The sequence below is a fragment of the Melitaea cinxia genome, chromosome 28 (genome assembly GCF_905220565.1).
Source record: "Melitaea cinxia chromosome 28, ilMelCinx1.1, whole genome shotgun sequence".
NCBI lineage: Eukaryota > Metazoa > Arthropoda > Insecta > Lepidoptera > Nymphalidae > Melitaea > Melitaea cinxia.
Window position 1 is genome coordinate 7,394,911 of NC_059421.1, and position 25,475 is coordinate 7,420,385.

At 34.2% G+C, this 25,475-nt stretch overlaps 1 protein-coding gene across 1 annotated transcript in view; it reads left to right on the plus strand.

Moving 5' to 3' along the window:
* Positions 1-877: 877 nt before the first annotated feature.
* The window catches only part of LOC123667647 (calpain-B), a 55,043-nt gene continuing 30,445 nt past the window's right edge, over positions 878-25,475 (plus strand). Inside the window, exons 1-2 of the mRNA XM_045601507.1 lie at positions 878-1,181; positions 3,750-4,004. Coding sequence (XP_045457463.1) covers positions 3,816-4,004 — 189 coding nt within the window. The 5' untranslated portion in view covers positions 878-1,181; positions 3,750-3,815. The remainder of the gene's footprint in view (positions 1,182-3,749; positions 4,005-25,475) is intronic.

Sequence of the window (25,475 nt, forward strand, 5' to 3'; positions counted from 1 at the left end):
TTTGATTGGTTATAAAGCGTGAGACTCGCGCTACTTTCTCAACGCGAATAAACTATGATAGGCTAGTTGCCTAAATTGTTTTGTAAATAAATGTATGTTTTACATAAAATCTCAAATAGGCCATCAAATTAGTTTATTGATATCAATGAAAGGATTTAAAGTTATTTTGTCACCACAAAAAATTCCAATCCCACTATTCAGCAAATACCTCTACCTTCTCTATTTTTCATAATTTAAGTAGTACTAACGTTTAATAATATTGACTAAAGAAAATGTGTTTTTTTTTTGCACTGTTGATGGCGAAATACCTACGTGTAACCATCGTGTAACATGAAAAACATGATTGAATGACACTGACTTCTGAATATATTTTAAAACGTATTTCAAATGAGTACCCAAGTACCTACAGACTATACTTATTTTTGAAATAACGAAAATGTAAGTAACAGTCGCAATCCAAGCACAGTTATAATAAAACTGCGTTGACATTAATAAAATAATGTAAATGCCTGTTCAATATACATACGACCAACGTTTTTGGTTATATATACATATAATTATCACTGGCTACCACTAGGCTACCAATGTCAAGGTATTTCAAGGTTATAATGATGATATGTGTTACCGGTTCATATCACTGATTTTCAATAACAAATAGACAATATGATAAATGCTTTCACATTCACGCAAAATGAAAGCAAAATAAGATATAAAATATAATTTCTAAAACAAAGCAATAGTGCGTGTGCAGTGTACAAAATAAATCAATGAACACACTGGCTTACGTCATTCTCTCAGTTGGCAAGAATCTCAATTTATAAGCCAACAGAATTCAGAAGGTCTTGATGTATCGTACAGTCATGTTGTGGTAACTGCATTTTCTTATTGGATTCATAATAAGTTGTCAATTTTCGTGTGTTAAACTGTGAATTGAGGTACGTTTGTGCTACGAAAATATTTAGTTGATTTTATTTCAAAAAATAATACATTGAAGTATGATAACGTGTTAATATTGATGGCAATATCTCCTATGTGCTGTGTTTTGTTGTATAAATGCAAAGTGAATTATAGAGTATCGAATATTTTTATTTCTTCGCTTATTGTGTGTATTTTTGTAACTTGACCTCACTTATTTTGTGATATAGTTAAGATTCGAACAAAACCTGTAATAGATTTATAACGTAACATTTTGACATAATATGAAATGTAGACTACTTTTCTAAACTGTGTGACCTACATTCTAGATACTGCTAATAATTTTTACATTTCTGACTCCACCCATGCATGATTTAGATCACCTACATACAATAAAATACTTTTATTATAAAGTATCACTTATGTAAAAAAAAAATCTATTATTATTAAAATATTTTGCAAATTAGTTAAAATATTAACTTTACCTACTTTTATTTTATTAGTGGATTTTAAGTGTAAAGAACGTTGCTTTATTTTATCTAAAATTTGAAAGATAATAATATTTTCACACTGATAACAAAGTAGCGATTGTTGTCAATGCACCTTCATACTTTACTTCTAATTAATTACTTGAATTATAACTTTTAATTATTTTTAATATTACTATCTGCTTACTTTTACACCTTACACACGTATTTAAAAAAAATGTTCGTTTTTTAAATTCTAAATTTTTTTTAAACACAATTTGGTGATACAAAACTAAAATTCAAGGAGGTTATTTGTTTTTTATCTTGCTAAGATACATGTTATTAAATTAGCATCTAATTTAGGACCATATAGAGATACGAAAGCATATCATGGTCAAATAAGTAAAAAAAAAGAAGCAGTAGTAAGTACTGCTCATTATTGCATATCTTTAAAATCGACAAATTTGAGAAAATAAAAACAGAGAAGACATGGCAAATTGGCTATAAATAATTGACTTACTGTAAAACTCATTCGAGTTGAGTCATTGACACAATGCAAACATACACACAAGGGTATATTATGTGTTTAATAACTAATTTCATTATATTTATAAAAAAATATTAGGGCAAATAAGTTGTATATTTAGGTTATAATATTGATTCTGATATCACCGTTAAATGGGAGGATACAAAATACTTAATCAACATCACATATTATTTACACATACTTAAGTTTTAATCAATACATAGCTAATAAAATTGCTTATTTTTTATTTGAATATGAAGAATAAATGAAGAAAAAATTAAAAAAAAAAAAAAATGTTTTCTTAGTTTTATAATCTAACATTATAAAATCTAAACATTAAATCTTTTAAGTAATTAAATTACAAATTAAATTTCTTAGAACTGCATATAATGTTTTATGTGCAAAACACTATTATACATTCTTCATCTTCAATTTAATTAATTTTTTTTATTAAAACATTCCAACAACAAATAAAACGACTATTATATACACTTACAATGATTATGAAGTTAAATGAATAAGGATATTATTGAACACGATTATTTTTTTTTACTTTAATACTCATTCAATAAAAAAAAAAATTATGAAAAACATAAATCAATTAAGTTTCCTCTTAAAATAAAAACAAAGTAAAAACTGTTAGTAAAGCAGTTATATCTGTAGTAATATTATAAAAATGAATAAATTGTTAGTTTTTTTTTGTTAATTTGGTTGAATGTGCTAATGTTAAGAACTAATGGTTCGAATTGAAAAATTGTTTTTGTGTTGGATAGTCCACTTACTGAGTATCTCATATTACTAAATATCTTAGTATATTTTTTTTACCTCAAATTAAGGAGGGTAAAACCACGGAGCGTAGATAATTTTGTAAATCTACTTTTTTTTATAGAACCTTTTTGCTAAAAAAATAATGCAATCAAATTGAGTATCCCATCCTTTTTTGGAAGTTGGTTAAAAAGTATCATAAAATTTACTTAAGACCAAGAAAGACATTGAATTTTTTATTTAATAAACTATTTTCCTATATTTATAAAACATATATTTTATCTTTTATTTTTATAAAATTATTTACTGTATAGAATCTTGCTAAATATTATTAAACAAAGCAAATGTCTACAAAATGTTGTCCATCAATTAGCATTTGCCAGTCTTATGATGTCACTACAATCAAAGACTACAATAGTGAAGAATTTATCTGCTTCCCACAAGAGTCAGTAATAATTATGTGTTCTGTGGTGTGACTGTGTTTTTGTTACATATGTTTTATGATTAATTGGAAGATTTTTTTTATTTTTTATTTTAGGTAGGTAAATAAATAATGTTGTGGATAAATATATCATTTGATTTTTTTTATTAATTATAGTTTTTTAAATAGGTAGTTATGTGTATTAATACAACGAATAAATGTTTTTTTTTTTTAATTATTTATACGTCTTTTTAAGATTAGGTATCTTATTACATATATAATAAGCTGTGTAATTGCTAAGAAGGATAATATCACTATTAAATATGGTTTTTAGCCTCCATAATTATGAAAAAATTTGCCACAGTGTTACAGTATTAACACAACTAAACAATATATTTATATTGCAAAGTATATCAAATTCACATATTATAACATATATACGTTAAACTATGCAATTAGTTATGTATAAAATTCCTAGGCTAAGTACTGAGATATGTAGACTATATTTACCTTATTTGTTTATTTATGTATTCATTTTAATAAAAACAGTACGTACACATACATTGGAAGACTGTACTTGTATAATTTAATTTAATTATATAAACACAGCATTAAAGTGATATTGCCATTATTAAATTAATATTCTTGTCGACAGTCAATTTCACAAAATGTCATAGCAAAAAGTGAAAAGTGTAGTGTGCTAGCGTACTAGGAGTACGATATGGGGCAAAATGGGGGCGCCGATTTTGGTGCGCTCTTACACGGAGCCGGGCGTCAGTTACTAAATCAAGGGGGGCAGGCTTTGTTAAATTACGGTGCTCAGGCTATAGGTAATATTATAAATGAAGTATTTCAAAAGAAGGAAGTCGAACATAAGAGAGTGCTGCCGAGTATCAAGAACTATAAAGTGGTGAGTAATAAATTTTTTATTTATTCGCGTTAAAAAAATCGTCATTGCTATCACTTATCTTAGCCACGCCCCTTAAATAATTAAGTGTATAAATTAGGAAGCTTGTCAAAATTACAAGCTCTGCTTACTTCAATTGGTCAATTTGAACACGTCTTGCCATTTTCTTATAGCGAATTATACCCGTATTTTTTAAAAGAGAGTAATGTAAGTATATAAAGTTAATATACGCAAAAAATAAATGAGTGTTTCTGACTCAAGTATGACCTCAGTTAATTATATTCGATGAGCAAAATATCAAATAAGTACGCCTACGTGGTTTATTGACTTCCTTTATAATGAGAATAATATTCAATAAGTTATTTGAACAGGAACATAGGATTACCTAATTAATATAATTATAATAGTCGTCGTAATAAAGAGATAAAACGTACAGGTTAATTTTTAAATGGTACCTATATCTAAGGAAACTTTTTAACCCCCTACCTGCCCTCGGAAATATGTGGTGAGGTTTTAGAATATTGATTTTCTGTCAAAGTAAATTGAAATTTCTGGATATTATCTTTAAATACATATATAATCTGAATAAATTTTGGATAGTTAAGCATCTGGATACAAATTAATAGATAAGCATCGGGGTTGCAAAGTGCTAATTAGTTGCTTTTTTTTTAGTTAACAAATCCCCCGTTCCAAGAAAATTAAATGCGCGCTCATCAAAAATTAATGGTCGAACCCTGAGATTATAGTGTTGTTTGTGATAAATACAAATATCCTTCATTATACAAAATTTATGGTATATAAAAATTATTATCATTAAAAAAAAAGTAAAAACTCATAACAAAAATAAATATAAAAAGGTGGTCTTATCGCTGAAGAACCTCTTCATAGACATATTGTGTATGTGTGTGTACCTTTTAGGATGCTTTTATATTACCGTTGATTTCACTAAACATGCACAAAGATGGATACATAAAATTTTCCAGGTTAACTCTAATTAACACTAACACTGACTGCCAGACAAACTCGTGTCAAAATCAGTGTTATTCTAGTTCCTCGTGTATGATTAACTACGTTATATATATATATATATATATATATATATATATATATATATATAGACGTGGACACTGACCAAGGGACTGGTCCACAAGTTTAAAGTCGCACAACGTGCAATGGAACGGGCTATGCTTGGGGTCTCTCTCAAAGACAGGATTAGAAATGAGACTATCCGCGAGAGAACGAAAGTAACCGACATAGCCCACAGAATTAGCAAGTTGAAGTGGCAGTGGGCTGGTCATCTGTGTCGCAGGACCGATGGCCGTTGGAGTAGACGGGTCCTAGAGTGGCGACCGCGTCTTGGCAAACGCAGTGTGGGACGTCCTCCGGCCCGTTGGACCGACGATCTACGTAAAATTGCCGGTGTAGGCTGGATGAGGATTGCGGAAGACCGGGATGTGTGGCGCGAACTTGGGGAGGCCTATGTCCAGCAGTGGACTGCGATAGGCTGAAGTGATATATATATATATACAGGGTTACAGGAAAAGTCGACCTAGATCCGTTAAGGGCGTGTAGTACACATCATTTCTGAATGATTTCACTATGGAACCCCCCATCCTAAACTTAACCGTTTTCAAGAAATTCGAGTTTTAATTTTTTTTATGAAAATGCCCAATTTTTCGGCTATTGAACTGAATATTTTGAATTTTTTTGACTCTTATGATTATTTTTTTGGTTTTTTACATGAAGAATGAGATGCTTAATGACCTTAATGGCTAAAATTGCACGTAAGTTAACTAAATAGGTCGTTGTAAACGATCGAAACTTAGGAAAATAAGTACAAATTATAAAAAAATATTTTTCTTTTCTGGATATCTCAAAAAATTATTATGGCACTTGCTCTGCAGATGTGCTTAAAAACATCTAAATTTTATCAGCTATCCAACGAGGTATAACACTCTAGGGTATTTATTAACCTCAAAGGTGAAACTTAGTTTCTAAGGCTACAATGGCAGTCAGAATAAATAGCGCTTATTTAATTAATTTGACTTATGTTCAGCATCATCATCATTACAAGATCGTCGGTGATTGTAGTAAGCTAAATGAAACAATAAATCAGTTCAAAATAACATTTATTCACCTAATGTTTTTGAAGTTCATGTTCCACGTGTCCACCTCTATTTCGCACACATTTTCTCATTTTTTCACGTAGTCCACTTTTCACTACACCAATGGTTAATGTTCTTCTTATGTCGTCTTATGAGAACTTCCACTGACGATATGGGGTTGGGCTCACTGTAAACGAGGCTCTTCATGTGCCCCCATACATAAAAATCTATGGGGGTCAGGTCGGGACATCTGGCTGGCCAGGGTAAAGGCACACCTCGTCCAATCCACTTGTTAGGATAGTTAGATGTCCAACCATTCCCTAACGCTTCTTCTGAAATGCCAGGGCAGCCATCATGTTGAAACCACATGTCCCGCAGTAATTTTAATGGGAGATCATCTAGAAGGTCACCTAAGTCACCTCTTAAGAAATTTTCATAAGTATCACCATTCAGATCTTGTTTTTGCACATTATTTTTCTCACTCTCACCTGCATAAATCTTAAGTTGTCTCGCTCACACGCACCGGATTAACTTGAAGGACAATAGCCGACCCGTTAGACCTACTACCTGAACCTTTTCAACTATGTTTTTTTCTATGAGTTTAAATACAACCCTTGGTTGTTATACCTCATTGGATAGCTGATAAAATGTAGATGTTCCTAAGCACATCTGCAGAGCAAGTGCCATAATAATTTTTTGAGATATCCAGAAAAGAAAAATATTTTTTTATAATTTGTACTTATTTTCTTAAGTTTCGATCGTCTACAACGACCTATTTAGTTAACTTACGTGCAATTTTAGTCATTAAGGTCATTAAGCATCTCATTCTTCATGTAAAAAACCAAAAAAATAATCATTAGAGTCAAAAAAATTTTAAATATTCAATTCAATAGCCGAAAAATTGGGCATTTTCATAAAAAAAATTAAAACTCGAATATCTCGAATACGGTTAAGTTTAGGATGGGGGGTTCCATAGTGAAATCATTCAGAAATGGTGTGTACTATACGCCCTTAACGGCTGTAGGTCGACTTTTCCTGTAACCCTGTATATATATATATATATATCTTTTTCTTTTTTGAAATTCAATTTAGCCTCCGAGTTTAAAAATTGACTACTACGCGTCATAACAACAAATATTTAGTTATATTTAAATAAATATTAAATAAGGCTAATGAGTTTGTTTTGAAGTGTTCATCTCAAAGATTCGTAGTTTTTCGTTAATAGTTTTGTTAGAATATGACTTACCGAGCGGTAACAACACGTAAACGCGGACATAACCGTGAGGTCATCAGTTAGTAGTTATTTTTTTTACCACAAGTATGACAAGGTCCCTTCGACGGTAAGCAATTACTAGAGCCTATAGACGCCTGCTACAGAGCATTAACACTTATCAGAAGCATAACAAGCACGTTTTCTTGTTCTCGTAGTGAGTAAGGCACTTTGTTAGAAGTTTGGCTACCTTACACGTCACAAGAACTCATCACAACTTGCGAGCTACACCTAGTTGTCTTCGTAGGTAATATACTCTAGAAGCAATATTAAAAATCAGAAATGATTTGCTATAAGTGTCGTACAGCTTAAATTTAGAGAACGCTTCGATAAATTTGCCATTTTTGTTTTATTTTCTGGTATTGTAGTTTCACATAAAAGAAAAATTAAGAAACTTTTGAATTTGATTCGCAACAAAACATTTCGCAAGAAAGAATTAAGTATATGGAGTCAGCTTATATAAAATAATTATTTCCATTATATGGAAATGGGTTACGCAGGATAATTTTATCAGCTTCGGTAACAGAGGAAATCATAGGAATGACGCATCGTCCTTCATGTTCATGTTACCACTACATAACATGTTAAGGAAATGTACCAAGATCAAAGCGACCGTATGTCTATGTACCAATATAGGTCATGACGTCATGGATCGTTTATTAATCGTAAGTTGTAATGTTTTAAAAATAACTAATTTCATAAAAAGTGTATTGTGTGTTTGACGTACTAGTCTTGAGGATTTGAAAGCGATTTGATAAATTCTTTGACGATGAGGCTATCAGTAAGATATCTATATAAAGTCTGTAAAATGTCAAAGTATGACTCAGCGGAACTTGGCTGTGATAAAAAGTATTTTTTTTTTGAGGTAGGGCATAGCAAGGAAAATAATAATAATAATAATAATAAACATTTATTCATACTCACACACATACATCGATATACAGACAAGACAAAAAATAAAAACGGCACATTACAATTCTATTAAAATATAACTAAACTGGTCATCAAAAAAATCGGCCCACCTGCGTTTTTACCGATAATCACGTTTTTTTTAAACAAATCACAACAAAACTTTTTAGTACTGAATAATGTTTTATTGAACTTGTTTATTTACAACAATTTAATCACAATTAAAACATCAAAATGTTTTTTTTTTTTTAAGATTTTGATTTAAAAATCAGAATCTTTAATTTTACACGATTTTTTGATTAATTTTTAATACGCTCTAGTTTTTTAGTCTTAAATGGTATGCATACAATTGTTGCAATTTAATATTGCGTATTCCCTCCTCTTGCTCGAATGGCGGCCTGCATCCGCCGTTTTAATGACCTTATCAAGATTTTAATGGTCTCTTGTCCTTGTGGGTCTCCCCACCGTGCCTCGGAGAGCACGTTAAGCCGTCGGTCCCGGTTGTTATCATGTACACCTGATAGCGATCGTTACTCATAGTAGGGAATATATCCGCCAACCCGCATTGGAGCAGCGTGGTGGATTAAGCTCTGATCCTTCTCCTACACGGGGAAAGAGGCCTATGCCCAACAGTGGGATTTTACAGGCTGAAGCGAATGGTCTCTTGAGGGATTCGGTTCCATTCTTCCCTAATGGCGGTTTCCAGGTCTCCTAATGTTGTAGGGACTGGATTACGGGCTCTAACCTTTTGTTTTAGGGTGTCCCACATATGCTCTATAGGATTGAGATCGGGGCTTCTTGCTGGCCAGGACATTACCCGAATGCCAACCTCTTGAAGGTAATCGGTGATGATGCGCGCTACGTGTGGTCGTGCATTATCATGCATTAATTCAAAGTTTTCTCCAATATAGCCGGCATAAGGCATCACATGGTCTTCTAAGATCTCTGTGATATAGCGTGCAGCAGTTAAAGCACCTCTTCGTATGAAAACCAGCTCCGTCCGTCCAGTCAAAGATATTCCACCCCAAAACATTACAGAGCCCCCACCATAACTGACAGTTTCCCTTATGCAACACTGGGTATAACGTTCACCTGGCCGTCGCATGACATTACGGCGTCCATCAGAACCGTGTAAAGTCATTCGACTCTCATCACTAAAAAGAACTGACTCCCATTGGCCTATGGTCCAGTTGATATGATTACGTGCGAATTGAAGTCTGGCTTGTCGATGAGCTGTGGTCAATTGTGGTCCTGTTGCTGGCTTATGTGGTCTTAAATTCTGCTCACGAAGTCTCCTTCTTACAGTACTGTCACTTATAGCCACCCCCCGATCTTCGCGTAAGCGTCGCTGGAGATCAACACCAGATAGGTGTCGATTCCGTAGAGCTGATAACACTATAAAGCGGTCATCTCTTTGAGTTGTCACTCTATGTCTTCCAGATCCAGACCTTCTTCGATACTGCCCAGTCTCCAGAAACCTTTGGTAAACTCGCCGAACTGCAGAACGGCTCAGATTTAACCTCCTGGCCACGATACGTTGACTTATGCCTTGTTGCAGCAAAGCCACAACTTGGGCCGCCTCAGCTTCTGTAGTGTTCATTATTTTTAGTCAAAATGAATCAAAATACAGCCACAGTAAATAAACTTAACGTTATTAACAAGTAATCCCTACAAAGGGCTCTTCCGGACTCAAAGAACGATTCGAATTTGTTACGATGTAAAACCATCAAATCAGTACTCAACAGTGTTTCTGTATAAGAAATGGTTAAGTACCTTCAAGTTCAATAAGATTTACGACAAATAAGATGCCAAACATCGTAACCGACCCTCAAAATAAAAAACAAACGTGTGAAACAGCTTATCTGTGAAACAATCGATAAATATTAAACAAAAAGTGGGTGGGTCGATTTTTTTGATGACCTGTGTATATAGATATTATAACAAATAATTAAATTGGAAACAATGAACATAAAAGTATAACAACCGAAATAAAACACAATAATATTAAAAATAATAATAATAGTTAACTACCCACATAAAATCAACAATAATAATTAAAAGACAAAAAAAAATGAAATAAGCAAAATGTATATAAAAAAAATCTTGCACAAATTTAAAGCCGCTCGACTAGGGAAGTATCTCGACCTTTATACCGAAGACCACAGCTAAATAGTACTGTTTTCAAGTGTTTTAGTGTTGTGTTCCTGTGAATAAGGTAGCCAGAGCTCCTTGGTCGGGGATAGGGTCGCCAATGCGCTTGCAAAACTCCTGGTGATGTAGGCGATCATAGACTACGGTATCTGGTTAGCATCAGATGGACTATACACTTCTTTATTATCTTTATAGTATTAAAAAAAATTACCGTCTAGTGTGACGAATAAAATGAGGTTACACTGTACTATAGCATCAATTTCGCTAAAGACTATTAAGATGAGATAATCTGTAACACGGCCTTGGTTGCACAATGCTAGTAATTGGTCAAATGGGAGCTCTGAAAATGGCCATGTAATTTATACAGCAGTTATCTTCGTCTTCAGTGTCTCTGAACGAGTTTTAAAGAATTACTTATTTTAGTTATATTATTTTAGTGTTTTATGTTTATTATATATAAAAGTTGTATTTATGTTGTTTTATTAGTTTCGTTGTACTGTGTGGCTACGGTACTAAAGAATTTAGCCACCCCCTCTCTTCCCGTGGGTGTCGTAAGAGGCGACTAAGGGATAACACAGTTCCACTACCACATTGGAACTTAAAAAGCCGACCGGTGGCGGGATAACCATCCAACTGCTAGCTTTGAAATACACAGGCCGAAGACGGGCAGCAGCGTCTTCGGTGCGACAAAGCCAGCACTGCGTTCACCAATCCGCCTGCCCAGCGTGGTGGCTATGGGCAAAACACATGAGTTCACGTTATTTTACACGTAAACTTGTGGAGGCCTATGTTCAGCAGTGGACTGTATAGGCTGTAATGATAGTAAAAGAAGTCGTTGTTTATCAATAAATAAATAAACTGTGATCAATTTGTAAATATTTTGACTGCTTAGTGCAGTAGTAGCGTGGTGCAGTAAATGGTAGCGGTTTTGACTTCCGCTCATGACAAATATTTGTATAAGACATGCAGATGTTTCTCGTGGTCTGAGCGTTAGTGTTGGTATTGTTTTTGTATCCTCGACAAAAATTCTCATCAAACAGTGGCAGTTGATATAAGCAGAAATACTAAAGAAATTACTAATACAGAACATTTGGTACCTAGTTAATCAAATTGTCTTTTATCTTTGTTACTCTAATACCGTGCAAATATCGTTTGACATAACGCCAGATTTTACAATAATATTGGTTTTCAGCACTTGAAACTACGTATTAATACTCATTTCTTGTGTTATTTTTAGTCTTTTAATACGACGCGTTGGTACAGTAGCCACAGTAACTGGCTAATACATGCCTGTTATCGAGTTTCTTGCTGATTCTTCTCTGTAGAATCCACACGAATCGGTGGTAGCTTCACATTAGCTATAATTAGTTTATTAGATACTTTTTTAAACTATTCTGCTATTTTGCTTATCATCAAGTACTAAAAATAATGACTGGGCTATTTCCCTCCAAAGATTGGCGATCATTATTTCGTTTATAATAGTAACCAGGAGTGACTGCTGGTACGGCTTTCCGAGACACGATAGGGTGCTCTACAAGGACAAGCACCCAAACTAGAAACAAAGACTGGTACACATACAAATTTTCGTTCTTGACGTCAGCGCAACTTCTATCGTTAGACCTAAACGTCATAGGTATACGGTAATCCCGTTGTAATACTATAATAATGTGCCTTGGAGAGCATTTAAAGCCAGTCTCGGTTGTTATCAAAATCGTAGACACCTGATAGTGATTGTTATTCATTTGGAAAATTATCGGCCAACACCAACTGTTACTTTTAACATCACAGATGTGATAAACAAACTTGCATTGCTCCTGGAGTTGCAGGCGTCCATAGCTGTACGCTTTTTTTCCAACTTCGTAAAATGAAAAAGCTTGTTGCTGATCTATCCCCGACCATCCCCCGGAGCTCTTGCTGCCTAACTCGCCACAGGAACACAACACTACTTGGAAGCAGTGTATTATATATAACTGTGATCTTTTGTAAGGTCTAAACCTTAGTACCTAAGTACTTCCCTTGTCAGGCAGTTCCGAATTTTGAGCAACATATTTCCTGCTGTGTCCTACCTCAGTAAATAAACACCAACCAATCACTCTTATTTGCAAAAGAGGCCTTTGTCCAGCTGTGGTTACGTTTACAAACGAATTCATTTCGCATTAACTGCATTAATATTATTTCGTTAGCAAAAGTAACATGACTAAATATACAAATACAAAAAACGATGGGTTGATGTACTCATCGTAATGTTTACGCTGTCGTTGCTAAATATATCTTAAATAACGTCTGCCAAGCGATATATACCTCTGTTCTGACCATATGTTTGAGTTAACAAACCACTGTCGGTAACCCTGACTCGATTCCATTATAAAGGTACATGAGTTTATAATTTTAAAGTTAATATTTTATAAATTTATAAGCTTTCGCGGTCGCTTAGGTTGCGAGACTTATCGCAGTCAAAGTCAAATATCGAAATGTCAAACTGACAGATAATTCCCACATAATGAAGAGTTTTATTAACTCAACTTATTCGACGAATGATATTTTTCTTGAAAAATGATAATACTAGCGACCGCTGTACGTCCATATTTTTTTACTCGATAAGTAATCAAATAACATAACTATCATATGCTATATGCATATCATCATGCTGCATTTATGGTATAAGTATTATTCCGATCGGTTCAGTTCAGTAGTTTTCGCAGTATAACCGAACGAAAAACCGGCTCTCCATGTATTAGTATATAGATGTTGTGGAGAGTTTGCTTGTTTGAAATAATATTTGGAGTTCAAATTGATTGTTTATTTTTTTGTGAGAAAACGTTTAACTATGCTCTTTCTTGGAGATGTATAATGTTTAGATATGTATCTTACTGCAATATTATATATGCAAAAGTTTGTATACACGGATATTTGTTACTCCAATAGTAAGAACGACTGAACGAAGTCTAGTCAACTGGTAATAGATGTTGAGAAACTTCGAGACACAGAAACGAAACTATAGCCAAGTGTTGACAAATTTCGTAATCCTCTTCAAATAGGTAACAAATGAAAATTTTAAATTAATTCTTTAACTGTCTGTGATCATAAGAAACAAAAGCTATCCGAATAAATCGTTACTTTCAAACGTTTTGTTCTAAGACTAGATAAGAGTACCAAGAAAATTTGAGATACAATTTTCATATAATACTAGCGGCCGCCAGCGACTTCGTACACGTGGAGTTAGTTATTTGCGCATCATTTTTAATTATATTAGAAAATATATAGTTTCTATAGTTTCAGAGGAGTATAGTAAATAATATTGTGACACGAGATCACGATCTATATAAATATAAAAGAATGTTGCTAAGCGCATAACTCGAGAACGGCTCAACCAATTCGGCTAATTTATTTTTTGTATGTTCCTTATGGCCCACGGAAGGTTTTAATACTAAAAAAAAATTTAAATTAAAATAATTTTTATTATTAACTTTTGACAGAACGGAGTCTGTCCGGACAGCTAGAATATATATATTCGTAGATATTATTTATTTCACCCCAATGAAGTCATCAAAACACTCAAGTAATGAATCTATACAAAATAAAACACAGGAGGTTGTTAACTGTCTAGACAACAGACCCCTCTGTTAAAACTACGACTAGACTCGAATAAGTCTAGAGGGGAAGTGATGTTTATATTACAAATCGATAAACAGCTCAAAAGACATGAACGATGAGCTTATCTTTGTCTAAGAAACCTGTCAATTGATAGACTTAGTTAATATATTGTTTAAATACGCCTTCATTCACAGTACTCACAGTATTCACAGTACATTGAGAGGAAAAATATACATACACGTTGTTGGAGCGCCTATCGGTTTTTAGAAGCAAACTCAATCTTGTAATTTGTATGCGCTTGATAATTTTTATTTCACCGTCATTTTTTATTTTATATTTTATATTACTATGTTCGAGACGGTTCATTATTAAAAAAGACTTCATCCATACCGGCAGCAATTATTTTAACTCTCTCTTCTACTAATCCTTCATGTGGTCGAACTTCGAACCGGATATTATTTCAAGAAGAATCAGTTATTATATTAGAGGATTTATATTTTAAAAGAAGAAAGATTTGCAATCGTGTAATGTGGATGAAGAGGATTTATTTAATGGTGTTAATATTGAACTTGATTTAAATTTACTAGTCATAATATCTCAACCCAACACTCAGGTAACATAATTAGCTTAATTTTATAAGGTGAGTTATTATAATTATTATCTGAGAATATTATAGTGTTAATTGTATTATTTATTGTAAACCTGTAGCATTTTAAGATTTGTTAGCAATAAAGTTAAAACGTACCTATTATTTTTATATATTTATTAGGTACAGTAAGAATTAACGCTTACATTATTTTAACTATTATTATATTGTTTAACAAGTTATTCTATTCAAGTTAACGTGCCTAGTTTTAAGGTACAGTAAGTTTAGTGCTTACATTATTTTAGGTTAGCTTGATTTATAGAACAATATTTATTATTATTAAATAATTAAATAGTAATGCACAGGTATTTGTAACAATAATATAATAATTATATACTTTACGTTGGGTACTGCTAGTAAAATTATTTGGTTACCCACATTTATATTTTACGCTGCGTTAAGTTGTTGAATTGATTGATTGGTATTGTTAAAATTGTATTCCCTTTATAACAAGATACTTGTTTCTTATTGTTACTAAATTCTCAAAATAATTACAAATAAAGGTTGATTATTTTTGTTACTTTCGTATTAAATTGTAGATTAGTGAAAGTGGGTATTTATTAGTTTTTTTTTTCGTTGAATATAAATTTGTTATCAGTTTACTTGAGTAATTTTGATTGTTTTAGCGTAGATTTTGTACCGAATTAATTATAATTTATACTAGTCACAGTTACTTTAGATTCTGCAATTTTAATTTTCTATTAATCATCTTGCATTAAATTTCTGTTAATCATCATTATTGTTTTGAAATTTGTTTAACCTGATTATTGTACAAATTCCAGGTTGACTGCACTCGACTCCCAGAATGTCAGAGGAACGAGAACTAATAAAAAAGCGAGGGAGCTTTAAAGGCCGATTAACTGCTTTCATTAATTATTTCGAAGCTCTCAATATTAAAACATTGAACGAGTTTGATGCTACTGAGATAAAATTACGACTGGGTAAGATCGAATCTTTGTACGAACAATATGATGAGGTACAGACGCGTTTAGAATGCATCGTCGAAGATGCTCGCGCACAGTTCTCTGAGCGATCCGAGTTTGAGTCACAATATTATAAATATTTAGCAATGGCTCAGAATCTGTTAGCTAAGTTTAATAACGACAATAATTCGATTAGTAGTAATAGAAGTACTCGTGCTAGTAATCATAAATTTGTTAAACTACCCACTATACAATTGCCCAAATTTAACGGTTCTTATGAAACTTGGTTGGAGTTTCACGACACCTTCACTAGCCTCATTCATTCTAACGATGAAATTGATGACGTTAATAAATTTCATTATTTACGCGCTTCCCTGGAGGGATCTGCTGCTGTGGTAATTCAATCCATCGAATTCTCAGCGAGTAACTACTCGGTGGCTTGGCAGTTATTGTGCGATAGGTTTGACAATAAACGGTTGTTAATTCAAAATCACATCTCCGCTTTGTTTAATGTTGAACCGATTGTAAAGGAATCATCGTTAACTTTGAAACGTCTCATTGATCAATTAAATAAAAACTTGCGAGCGTTAGAATCGCTTGGTGAACCGGTGAAACACTGGGACACACTTTTAATTTACATTGTTACACGCAAGTTAGATCAAAAAACATTTCGTGAATGGGAGGAATTTAAGGGACGTGAAGATAAAGACTATTCTATAAAATTTAAGGATTTCATTAGGTTCATGCGTAACCGCGCTGATTTAATTGAAACAATAGAACTGTCGCGAAACAATGTATCTAATTCATTTGTAAAGGGTCCTAAGTTGAAGTCTATGGTGGCTCAAAGTCCAATCAATTCCGGCACAGATTTTGTTAGGAGAACTTGCCCTAAATGTAAAGGTGACCATAATCTAAATACTTGCCCACAGTTTCTTTCGTTGAGTAACAATGATCGTTTTAAATTATTGCCAGATTATAAGGTGTGTTATAACTGTTTTCATAAGGGTCATTTTGCTAACCGCTGTAAAAAATCGGGTTGTAAGTTATGCAAACGTAAGCATAATACGCTCATTCATGTTTCGAACTTTAAGAATATTTTGAATAATCGCAACGACAATAATTTTAGTAGCGTGACCGATAGACCGTCATCATCAACATCACCATGTACTATGAGCGACACAAATAATGTAGCCTTGTCAGCTCACATCACATCCTGCGGTGACCTTAAGCAGTGCGAAGTTCTGTTATCAACCGCTTTAGTAAATCTGTATGATCGTAATAATCGTGTGCATACCGTTCGCGCCGTTCTTGACAGTGGCAGTACTTCGAGTTTTATGACTGATAGGTTGCGTAAAAGATTAAATTTACCAACTACTCAGATAAATAGGTCAATCTTAGGCATAAATAACGTGAGCTCTCACGTAGGTAAAACATGTCGTGCCACCATGAAATCATTAGATAATAGTTTTTCTACTGATGTTTATTGTTTTGTTTTACCATCAATTACTACTCAAGTGCTAAGTTCTCAGTTAAACTTAACTAACTTAAACATTTCCTCTGAGATATGTTTAGCTGACCCTACGTTTTACAAGCCCTCTGATGTAGACATCCTAATAGGCGCTGACCTGTTCTGGGACTTGTTAGGGTCACACAAAATAAAATTAGGTGATGGAAAACCTGTGCTGTGTGAAACCAAGTTAGGTTGGATAGTCTCTGGTGCTATCAGTAACAAGCATGTTACATTATTTTCTAAAAATACATGTTGCAACTTAGCCCACATTAGTCCTTCATCTGTTGGTATTATGGATCAAATTAGAGCCGGTTCAGCACGTTCATTGATGCGGACATCACGGCGTTGCATGAAGTCACCAAAGCACTCTTGTCAGCATGTATGCCATTGAGAAAATGGATGTCAAATGAACCAAGCCTAGTATCAGATTCTGCTGAATCATCATGTAACTTAAATATTGGATCTAATGAGCCCAACAAGTTACTGGGCCTAAGCTGGTATGCCACTTCTGATGAGTTTTCATTTTCTATAGACTCATCAATGACTTCTCATGGTAATACGAAACGCGATTTACTTTCAATCATAGCTCGCATCTTTGATCCTTTAGGGCTGTTGTCCCCATGTGTCATTAGCATGAAAATGTTATTGCAACAAATGTGGTTAGACAAGTTATCATGGGATGACACATTACCGCCTAAAATTAGTATGCATTGGCAAAACATTGTCAAAGATTTGCATCTTTTAAATAATTTTCGCATTCCTCGTATTGTAGTCTGTGATTCATACAAAGAATTAGAGCTTCATATTTTTACAGATGCATCTGAGCGGGCATATGGGGCCTGCGTCTATGTTCGCTCCTTAAATGATAAAGGCAACTGCATGGTTCGTTTGTTAACGGCTAAAAGTCGAGTAGCACCGATAAAACCTATGACAATACCACGATTGGAATTGTGTGGAGCTTTGGTAGGAGCCCGTTTATATGACAAGGTCGTAGGCTCGCTTCGGGCAAAGATAAGTCGTGTCTTTTGCTGGACTGATTCGACCATAGTGCTGGGTTGGTTACAGATGTTGCCTTGTAAGCTTCAGCCATTTGTACGCAACCGCGTTGCTGATATTTTAGAAAAAACAGACACTTGTATCTGGAGACACGTTCCAACCTGCATGAATCCAGCTGATTTGATATCTCGTGGTATCGATATTAGTACTTTGCACCAACATGACTTGTGGTGGTCTGGTCCCGAATTTTTGATGGAGGGTTCGTCTCGTTGGCCTTCTCAAGTCAAACATTCTGAGCTTCTACCGGAAACTCGACCTGATGTGTCGTTAAGCGCTGTCGTTGACAACTGTACATTACATAATGAATTAATTCAGTTTAATCGTTTTTCTAACTATTCACGTCTTGTTCGTTCCGTAGCCTACGTAATGCGGTTTGTTAGGTGTTGCAAAAAACAATTACCAATTAATAAGTTTTTATCTGACGATGAATTGAAGGATGCATTAAATTTAATTATTTTGAAATGTCAAAAAGAATCTTTTCCAGAATATAGTTTATTGATTAAAGAACAAAGTTTACCTAAAAGTAGTCCTCTTTTAAAGTTTAATGTTTATTTAGACGAAAATAATTTAATGCGTGTTGGGGGACGTCTTGAGAATTCTAATTTTCTTTATAATAAAAAACACCATTGTTATTACAGTCCACTCATCATTTTACGAAAATATTATTTGATTATGAGCATAAAAGATTGATGCACGCTGGCCCTCAGTTATTGTTAGCTTCAATTAGGGAAAACTATTGGCCTATAGGAGGTCGCAATTTAGCGAAGGCTTGTTATCATAAATGTGTGCGCTGTCATCGAATGAAAGGTAGGGTTGTTACTCCTTTAATGGGTAACTTGCCACGGGAGCGCGTCCTTCCAGGTGGTCATCCCTTTGAGACAACCGGCGTAGATTACGCCGGCCCGATGACGTGCGCTAGTCGCCAAGGTCGCGGATGTAGGTTGGTGAAGGTGTATATAGCAATTTTTATTTGCTTCACCACCAAGGCTATACATTTAGAGCTTGTGGGTGATTTAACATGTAAAAGCTTCTTACTAGCCTTATATAGATTTATTTCGCGAAGAGGAAAACCGACTGATATTTTTTCTGATAACGGTACCTCATTTGTTGGTGCGTACAATGAGCTTTCGAAATTTTTAAAAACTAATAGCGATTACTTGGGTGAAAGCATGGCCAATGATGGAATAAAGTTCCATTTCATTCCCGCGTATACTCCTCATTTTGGTGGTCTCTGGGAGGCGGGTTTTAAGTCAACAAAGTATCATCTACAGCGAGTGTTGGGAAACTGTATTTTGACGTACGAGCAATTTAACACCATTTTAATTCAAATTGAAGCCATATTAAACTCTCGTCCACTGACATCGCTGTCTTCAGATCCTGCTGACTACATGCCGCTGACTCCAGGCCATTTTCTCATCGGTCGCCCTCTTACTTCCATATCCCAGCCAAAATATCAAGATCACTCCATAAATCATTTAACTCGTTTTCAAAGAATCGAGCAACTCCGCCAACATTTCTGGGCGAGATGGAGTAAAGAGTACGTTTCTGAATTGCAACAACGCACTAAATGGCATTTATGTAAGGACGATTTACAACTAAATTCCTTAGTGGTGATAAAGGAAGAAACTCTACCTCCACTGAAATGGAAATTGGGACGAATTGTTGCCGTCTATCCGGGGACCGATGGAGTCGTTCGTGTTGCTGACATACAAACATCAACGGGAATGGTGAGAAGAGCTTTTAACAGAATCTGCCCGTTACCAGTTATAAGTTCGAGTTGAAAGTTCCTTTCAACGCCCGGGGGCATGTTGGAGCGCCTATCGGTTTTTAGAAGCAAACTCAATCTTGTAATTTGTATGCGCTTGATAATTTTTATTTCACCGTCATTTTTTATTTTATATTTTATATTACTATGTTCGAGACGGTTCATTATTAAAAAAGACTTCATCCATACCGGCAGCAATTATTTTAACTCTCTCTTCTACTAATCCTTCACACGTTTTTGTTCGAAAATATGCTTTTTTTTATTTGGTTCTTCATAATACACTCACCGGCACGGAAACTTGGCCAAGTATAAAATTTGTGATAACTGTAATTTTTTTCAATTTACACTGCAAATTTTAGCCAATTTTGATCGTTGTTCATCCAATTAACGTCTTTAATCATTTTTAAACATAAATAATGTTTTTTTTTAAGTTTATAATGAAGTTTAAACGCAAAATCACATTTACACAAAATTAAACACTGCAGTTTTGAGCACTAGTAATTAAAAACTGTTTGAACTGTTTGATCTTTGGTGAGCTTTTTAATATCGAGTGTTTCCTCCTCTAGCCCTTATGACCGCCTGCATTCGGTCTGGCATGCTTTGGATGACATTTTTGATGTCCGCTTGCGACAAGTCGCGCCAGGCAATCAATGCAGCATCTTGAAGCTGGCTAAGAGTTTGTGGTGGGTTCAATGCTGTTTTAATTGTTCTTTTTAGCTTATCCCAAATATGCTCTATTGGGTTTAAGTCGGGACTGCGAGCTGGCCACTGCAATTTTTGAATACCAACCTCTTGAAGGTACTCATTTACGATATGAGCGACGTGGGGACGTGCATTATCATGCATTAAAATGAATTGGTCATATCCAATAAACCCTCCAAAGGGTAAAACATGTTCTTGGAGGATATCCTCGACGTATCGTGTTGCAGTTAGAGCGTTACTGACGATGACCAATTCTGTACGTGCATCAGAACTAACGCCACCCCATACCATTATAGAGCCTCCACCAAAACTCACTGTTGGAGTGGTAGTAATCGCCAGATATCGTTCACCTTTCCTTCTCCACACACGTTGTCGACCATCAGGTGCATTTAAAGCGATCCTGCACTCGTCCGTAAACAAAACCCTTGCCCATTGTTCATGAGACCAGTTAGCATGTTCGCGGGCAAATTGAATTCGAGCTGCTCTATGCTGTGGGAGAAGCTGTGGGCCACGGGCTGGTCTTCTTGCCCTTAAATTAACTTCCTCCATACGTCTTCTCACCGTACGCTCACTGACATTTACATTCCTGGAGATTTGAAGCCGCTGTTGGATCTCGACAGCAGTAAGGAAGCGATTTCTTAAAATCTCTAACACGATAAAGCGATCGTCATGAGCTGACGTGCAACGTACACCACCACTACCTGGTCTGCGTGTGCAGAGGCCAGTCTCTTGGTACCGTTTTAGTGCATATTGCATCGAAGAACGCGGTACGTTAAGGATAGTAGCCACTTCACGATGGGTCATCCCTTGTTCGACTAATGCCACTGCTTGTGCTATCTGACTTGGTGACAAAGGCATTTTTATGGATTTTTAGGCGCCTTTAGATGTTTATTTATCACAATAAAACCAAAGAACTTCGACAACTTAACACTTGCAAATTCCAGAACACAATTCAAAACGTAGAGTTCGTCGGATAAATGACACGATTCAACTAAACTTCGGAACCCAAACCAATATGCACTTCAATTCAGTTAATTACCCTCTTAGAAATAACGTAAACATTATTTCTACCCACTTATATAATAAGAACAAAGTTAGACACACTTAAAAATTTGTTATCGCATGTTATAAGTTTGGCCAAGATTCCGTGCCGCTGAGTGTATATACAATATAATTATTTAATTATTATAGGACGCTAAACGTATACTACAAACGTGCATCATACACTAACATTTTACTAAAATGAGGATGATAATGACTAAATTATTTTATGCATTCGCATTTATATAACTATATTCATATTTAATCTATGGCTGATCGCTGACTCTTAAGACTCTCGGTAAGGAGGAATGTCTTGTGGAACTATGCTTCAGGAGAGATGTCACCAATTAGGTGAAATTCCCAGGTCGTGCATTCCCCTTGTTGTAACAGGGTCACGCTGCCAATTATTTGTTACGGTAAACCTAAAAATGTTAACGTTTAGTTAAAAAGAAAAATATATACTGCCAATAAAGCGCAAATTTAATTTAAAAGAAAAGAGCGATTTAATAATTTTAACTTCATACTGTGCTAATGCAATGCATGCTATTAAAATAATAATTAAATTTTACCACATAAATATACGTAGCTTATGATGCCATAAAGAAATACAGTATCGCCCCTTGTCTTATCAGCGATATTCGACCATTCGACATTATTATATGAAAACAATAGTTAATCATATTTTAATCTTATCTTTTGAGGCTAAAATACACAATCGACTGGATGACGTGTCACATACGGAAATTTATCCTTTTACTGCAACTGCCCTGAATGCTTGATGCGAAAATTTATCCTGGGAACTGCAAGATCCCATTTAAATTTCGAATATAAATCGAGATATATTTAGGTTTACTGTGATCACTACTCGGCTAGACATGTTATTATGAAGCGTATATTCTTCCAAATCTAAAATTAAATTAAGAAATGCACTAACTAAAATATTTTTAAATTAGGAATTACACTCAATATAAATACCCAAACAACGACACAATTCAGTAAAGCCTGTACAAATGTTTATCATGAGCTTTCGAATACGCAACATAGGGCAGTATTTTGTCGCAGTCACAATTAATTCACTTTTAATATTCTGGCTAACTCAGAATAGAACTCTACATTAAACTTTTAGATTTTAAGATAAGCACATTTAACATTTCAAGTTTATACATGTCCTATAAATATAAATAAATCACAATCACAATGGATTTTTTTTTTGTGTTCGCTTTTGTTAGGCTAAGATTTGTATACGAAAAAAAACCTATTTATTTTTTCCAAAATATAGTGGTACGAATTTAGCCAGGTCAGCTACTATTAGTATACTATAATATTTAGACTCTTAGTACTTATAAATTCTTGTCTGTACGTCTCTGCTCTCTAAACGTACGTCACTAGTCTTTCGAAGCCATATTACTTGCATCCGGCTATTTTAGTCTACTCTTATACACCAGCATCTACTCTTTGAATGCACCAAAGTAACACTCATTTTACATATTTGCAGTTATTTTCATATTACATTTTTAAACGTAAATTTACAATGTCAATTTCTTTGTAATAGGTGATATATTTCTTCAAAAACAGATTTTTTAATCATACGATGGTAAAATGTAGTCGTATGTCTTAGATGAATCCTTGATAGAATATTGCAATTGGTTATAAATATCAAATAATGGTCATAAACTTCAAACAATCTTCAACAACATAAAGGAAATTAACGCGGATGAAATGACGATGTGTGTCCATTTGTTGTATAAATAACTTGTCTTTTGCAATTTACAGCATTCTTATTATATTAACCGTCCAGTTTTTAAATATTAGTTGCATTGAGGTAGAAAACAGCGGGTATGTCTTGCTCAAAACTTTGAGCGGCCCGAATGGGAAGTAACACAATCCTCGATCGAGAGGATTGGAGATAAGAGTCAGTAACGTCTCTGTACTTCTGGTGTCGCGGACGATCTTAGGCTACGATAAGAAATTACTATTAGGTAGGCCGTTCTCTTTGCCACCTAGCGATATTTAAAAAATTGTCTTATAATGCCTGACCACAGGAAATATTGTTGACCCTTAAACTTTATAGGCTGAACTAACTAAACTTATAAAAAAAAAACTTTTTAAAACTAATAAATAAGAAGTGGCACTTCTAAGAAGTGTCTAAACTTTACCTAACACTAAAGGTAAGACAAAAAGTGTAATTCCGGTCGTCTATATACATGTCTGTCAGGTCTATAAAGAATTACTTTCATAACCTATGTAGTTATAATACGAAGGATAACTAAGCTACCATTGAACTGAACAAAGGTAAGACGAATTACGAACTGGATTTATCCATCTCATATCCAACATGTCTGACTTGTTACGGGAACTAGTTGAATACATAATACGTAGAAGACTGAAGAATACAAATAATCACTTGAAATTTAAGAATTATTTTAAAATTTGTAATACCTTTTCGTATTATTATCATACGTATAACTAGATAATGAAACTTAATAAAAACTTAGAATTTGTAATACTTACATAAATTTTACAATTATTGGTCCAACAAATTAATTGAATTTAACACTTGACACACGGAAGTACATGTCACGTGCAAACAAAATTTTCGCATCTTCAACACACATTTTATACCACATAAACGGGTTAACTGGAAATCTAATTACTTTCGTAACGACACCGTTGGTGGTAATTAGATTTTTATCGCCCATCATTGGACTTGTACGGTAAAGTAATAGAATACCACGCCTAGTTAAATTGGACCCGGGTTTACCCCAGGGACATACCTTAGACACATTTTTATTATAAGTACATAACAAACAATATAATTACAAAAATAATAACTTACTTTTGTATGTTATTTTATTACTGTTTAATTTTTATTGATCTGATAGAATCTTAAACTAGCTCTAATTTCGATGGTATACATCCCAATGTAAGACACAAGTACTCAGTATAAAAATATGAAGTTTTAACTTTTGTTAAGAAAATGTGCGTTTGTGTCGCTTTAAGATATTTTCATTTATATATTTATTAATATATATTATTACTAGCTGTGCCCGCGGCTTCGCCCGCGTAGAAATCAGTGCGTCACAAAGTTTTCCCGGCAAACTTCCAGTGAAACTATTATCGAAATCGGCTTAGCCGTTCCGTAAACCTTTCTCTCTCCAAGCTCTCTCTCCATTGGTGAAATCGCATGAAAATCCGTTCTGTAGATTTTGAAGGAATCCATCACATATACTTTTGGGGACTTTGTTTTATAATACGCTAACTGTCGCCTGCGACTACGTCCGCGTGGTTATGAAGATATGCATTACTATTAAGATGTTTAACGCAAATATTTTTTTTATTTTAGTCACTTGAAATGCTTATCAAACTGAGTAACTTTTTAAAAGGCACAATTTAGTATAATTTAATAGTTATTTTTATAAAACCTCTCTATACACCACATTTTTAGTTTTATTTTCAGGCTGTATATGTTTCATACAAACTATCAACCTTAATTAAACCCTCTTAGCGGTGGAATATCGCATAATCCGTTCTTAGCGGACGTCAACTAACTATAATCTACCTCCCTGCCTCATCTTTGTCCATCCTGGATGGATGGACCATCCAGCGGTTATTAAGTTCTCGTGATGAGTGAGTCAGTGACCTTTCTCCTTTATATATATAGATTACGGTGCATTATTTGGACACCTTCTCGCTATCTATAGAGCATACATTTTAAATTTCAAGTCTTTTACTTCTAAAACATAGGACTTTCATACAAACTTCCAACCCCCCGTTTTACCCCCTTAGGGGTCGAGTTTCGCAA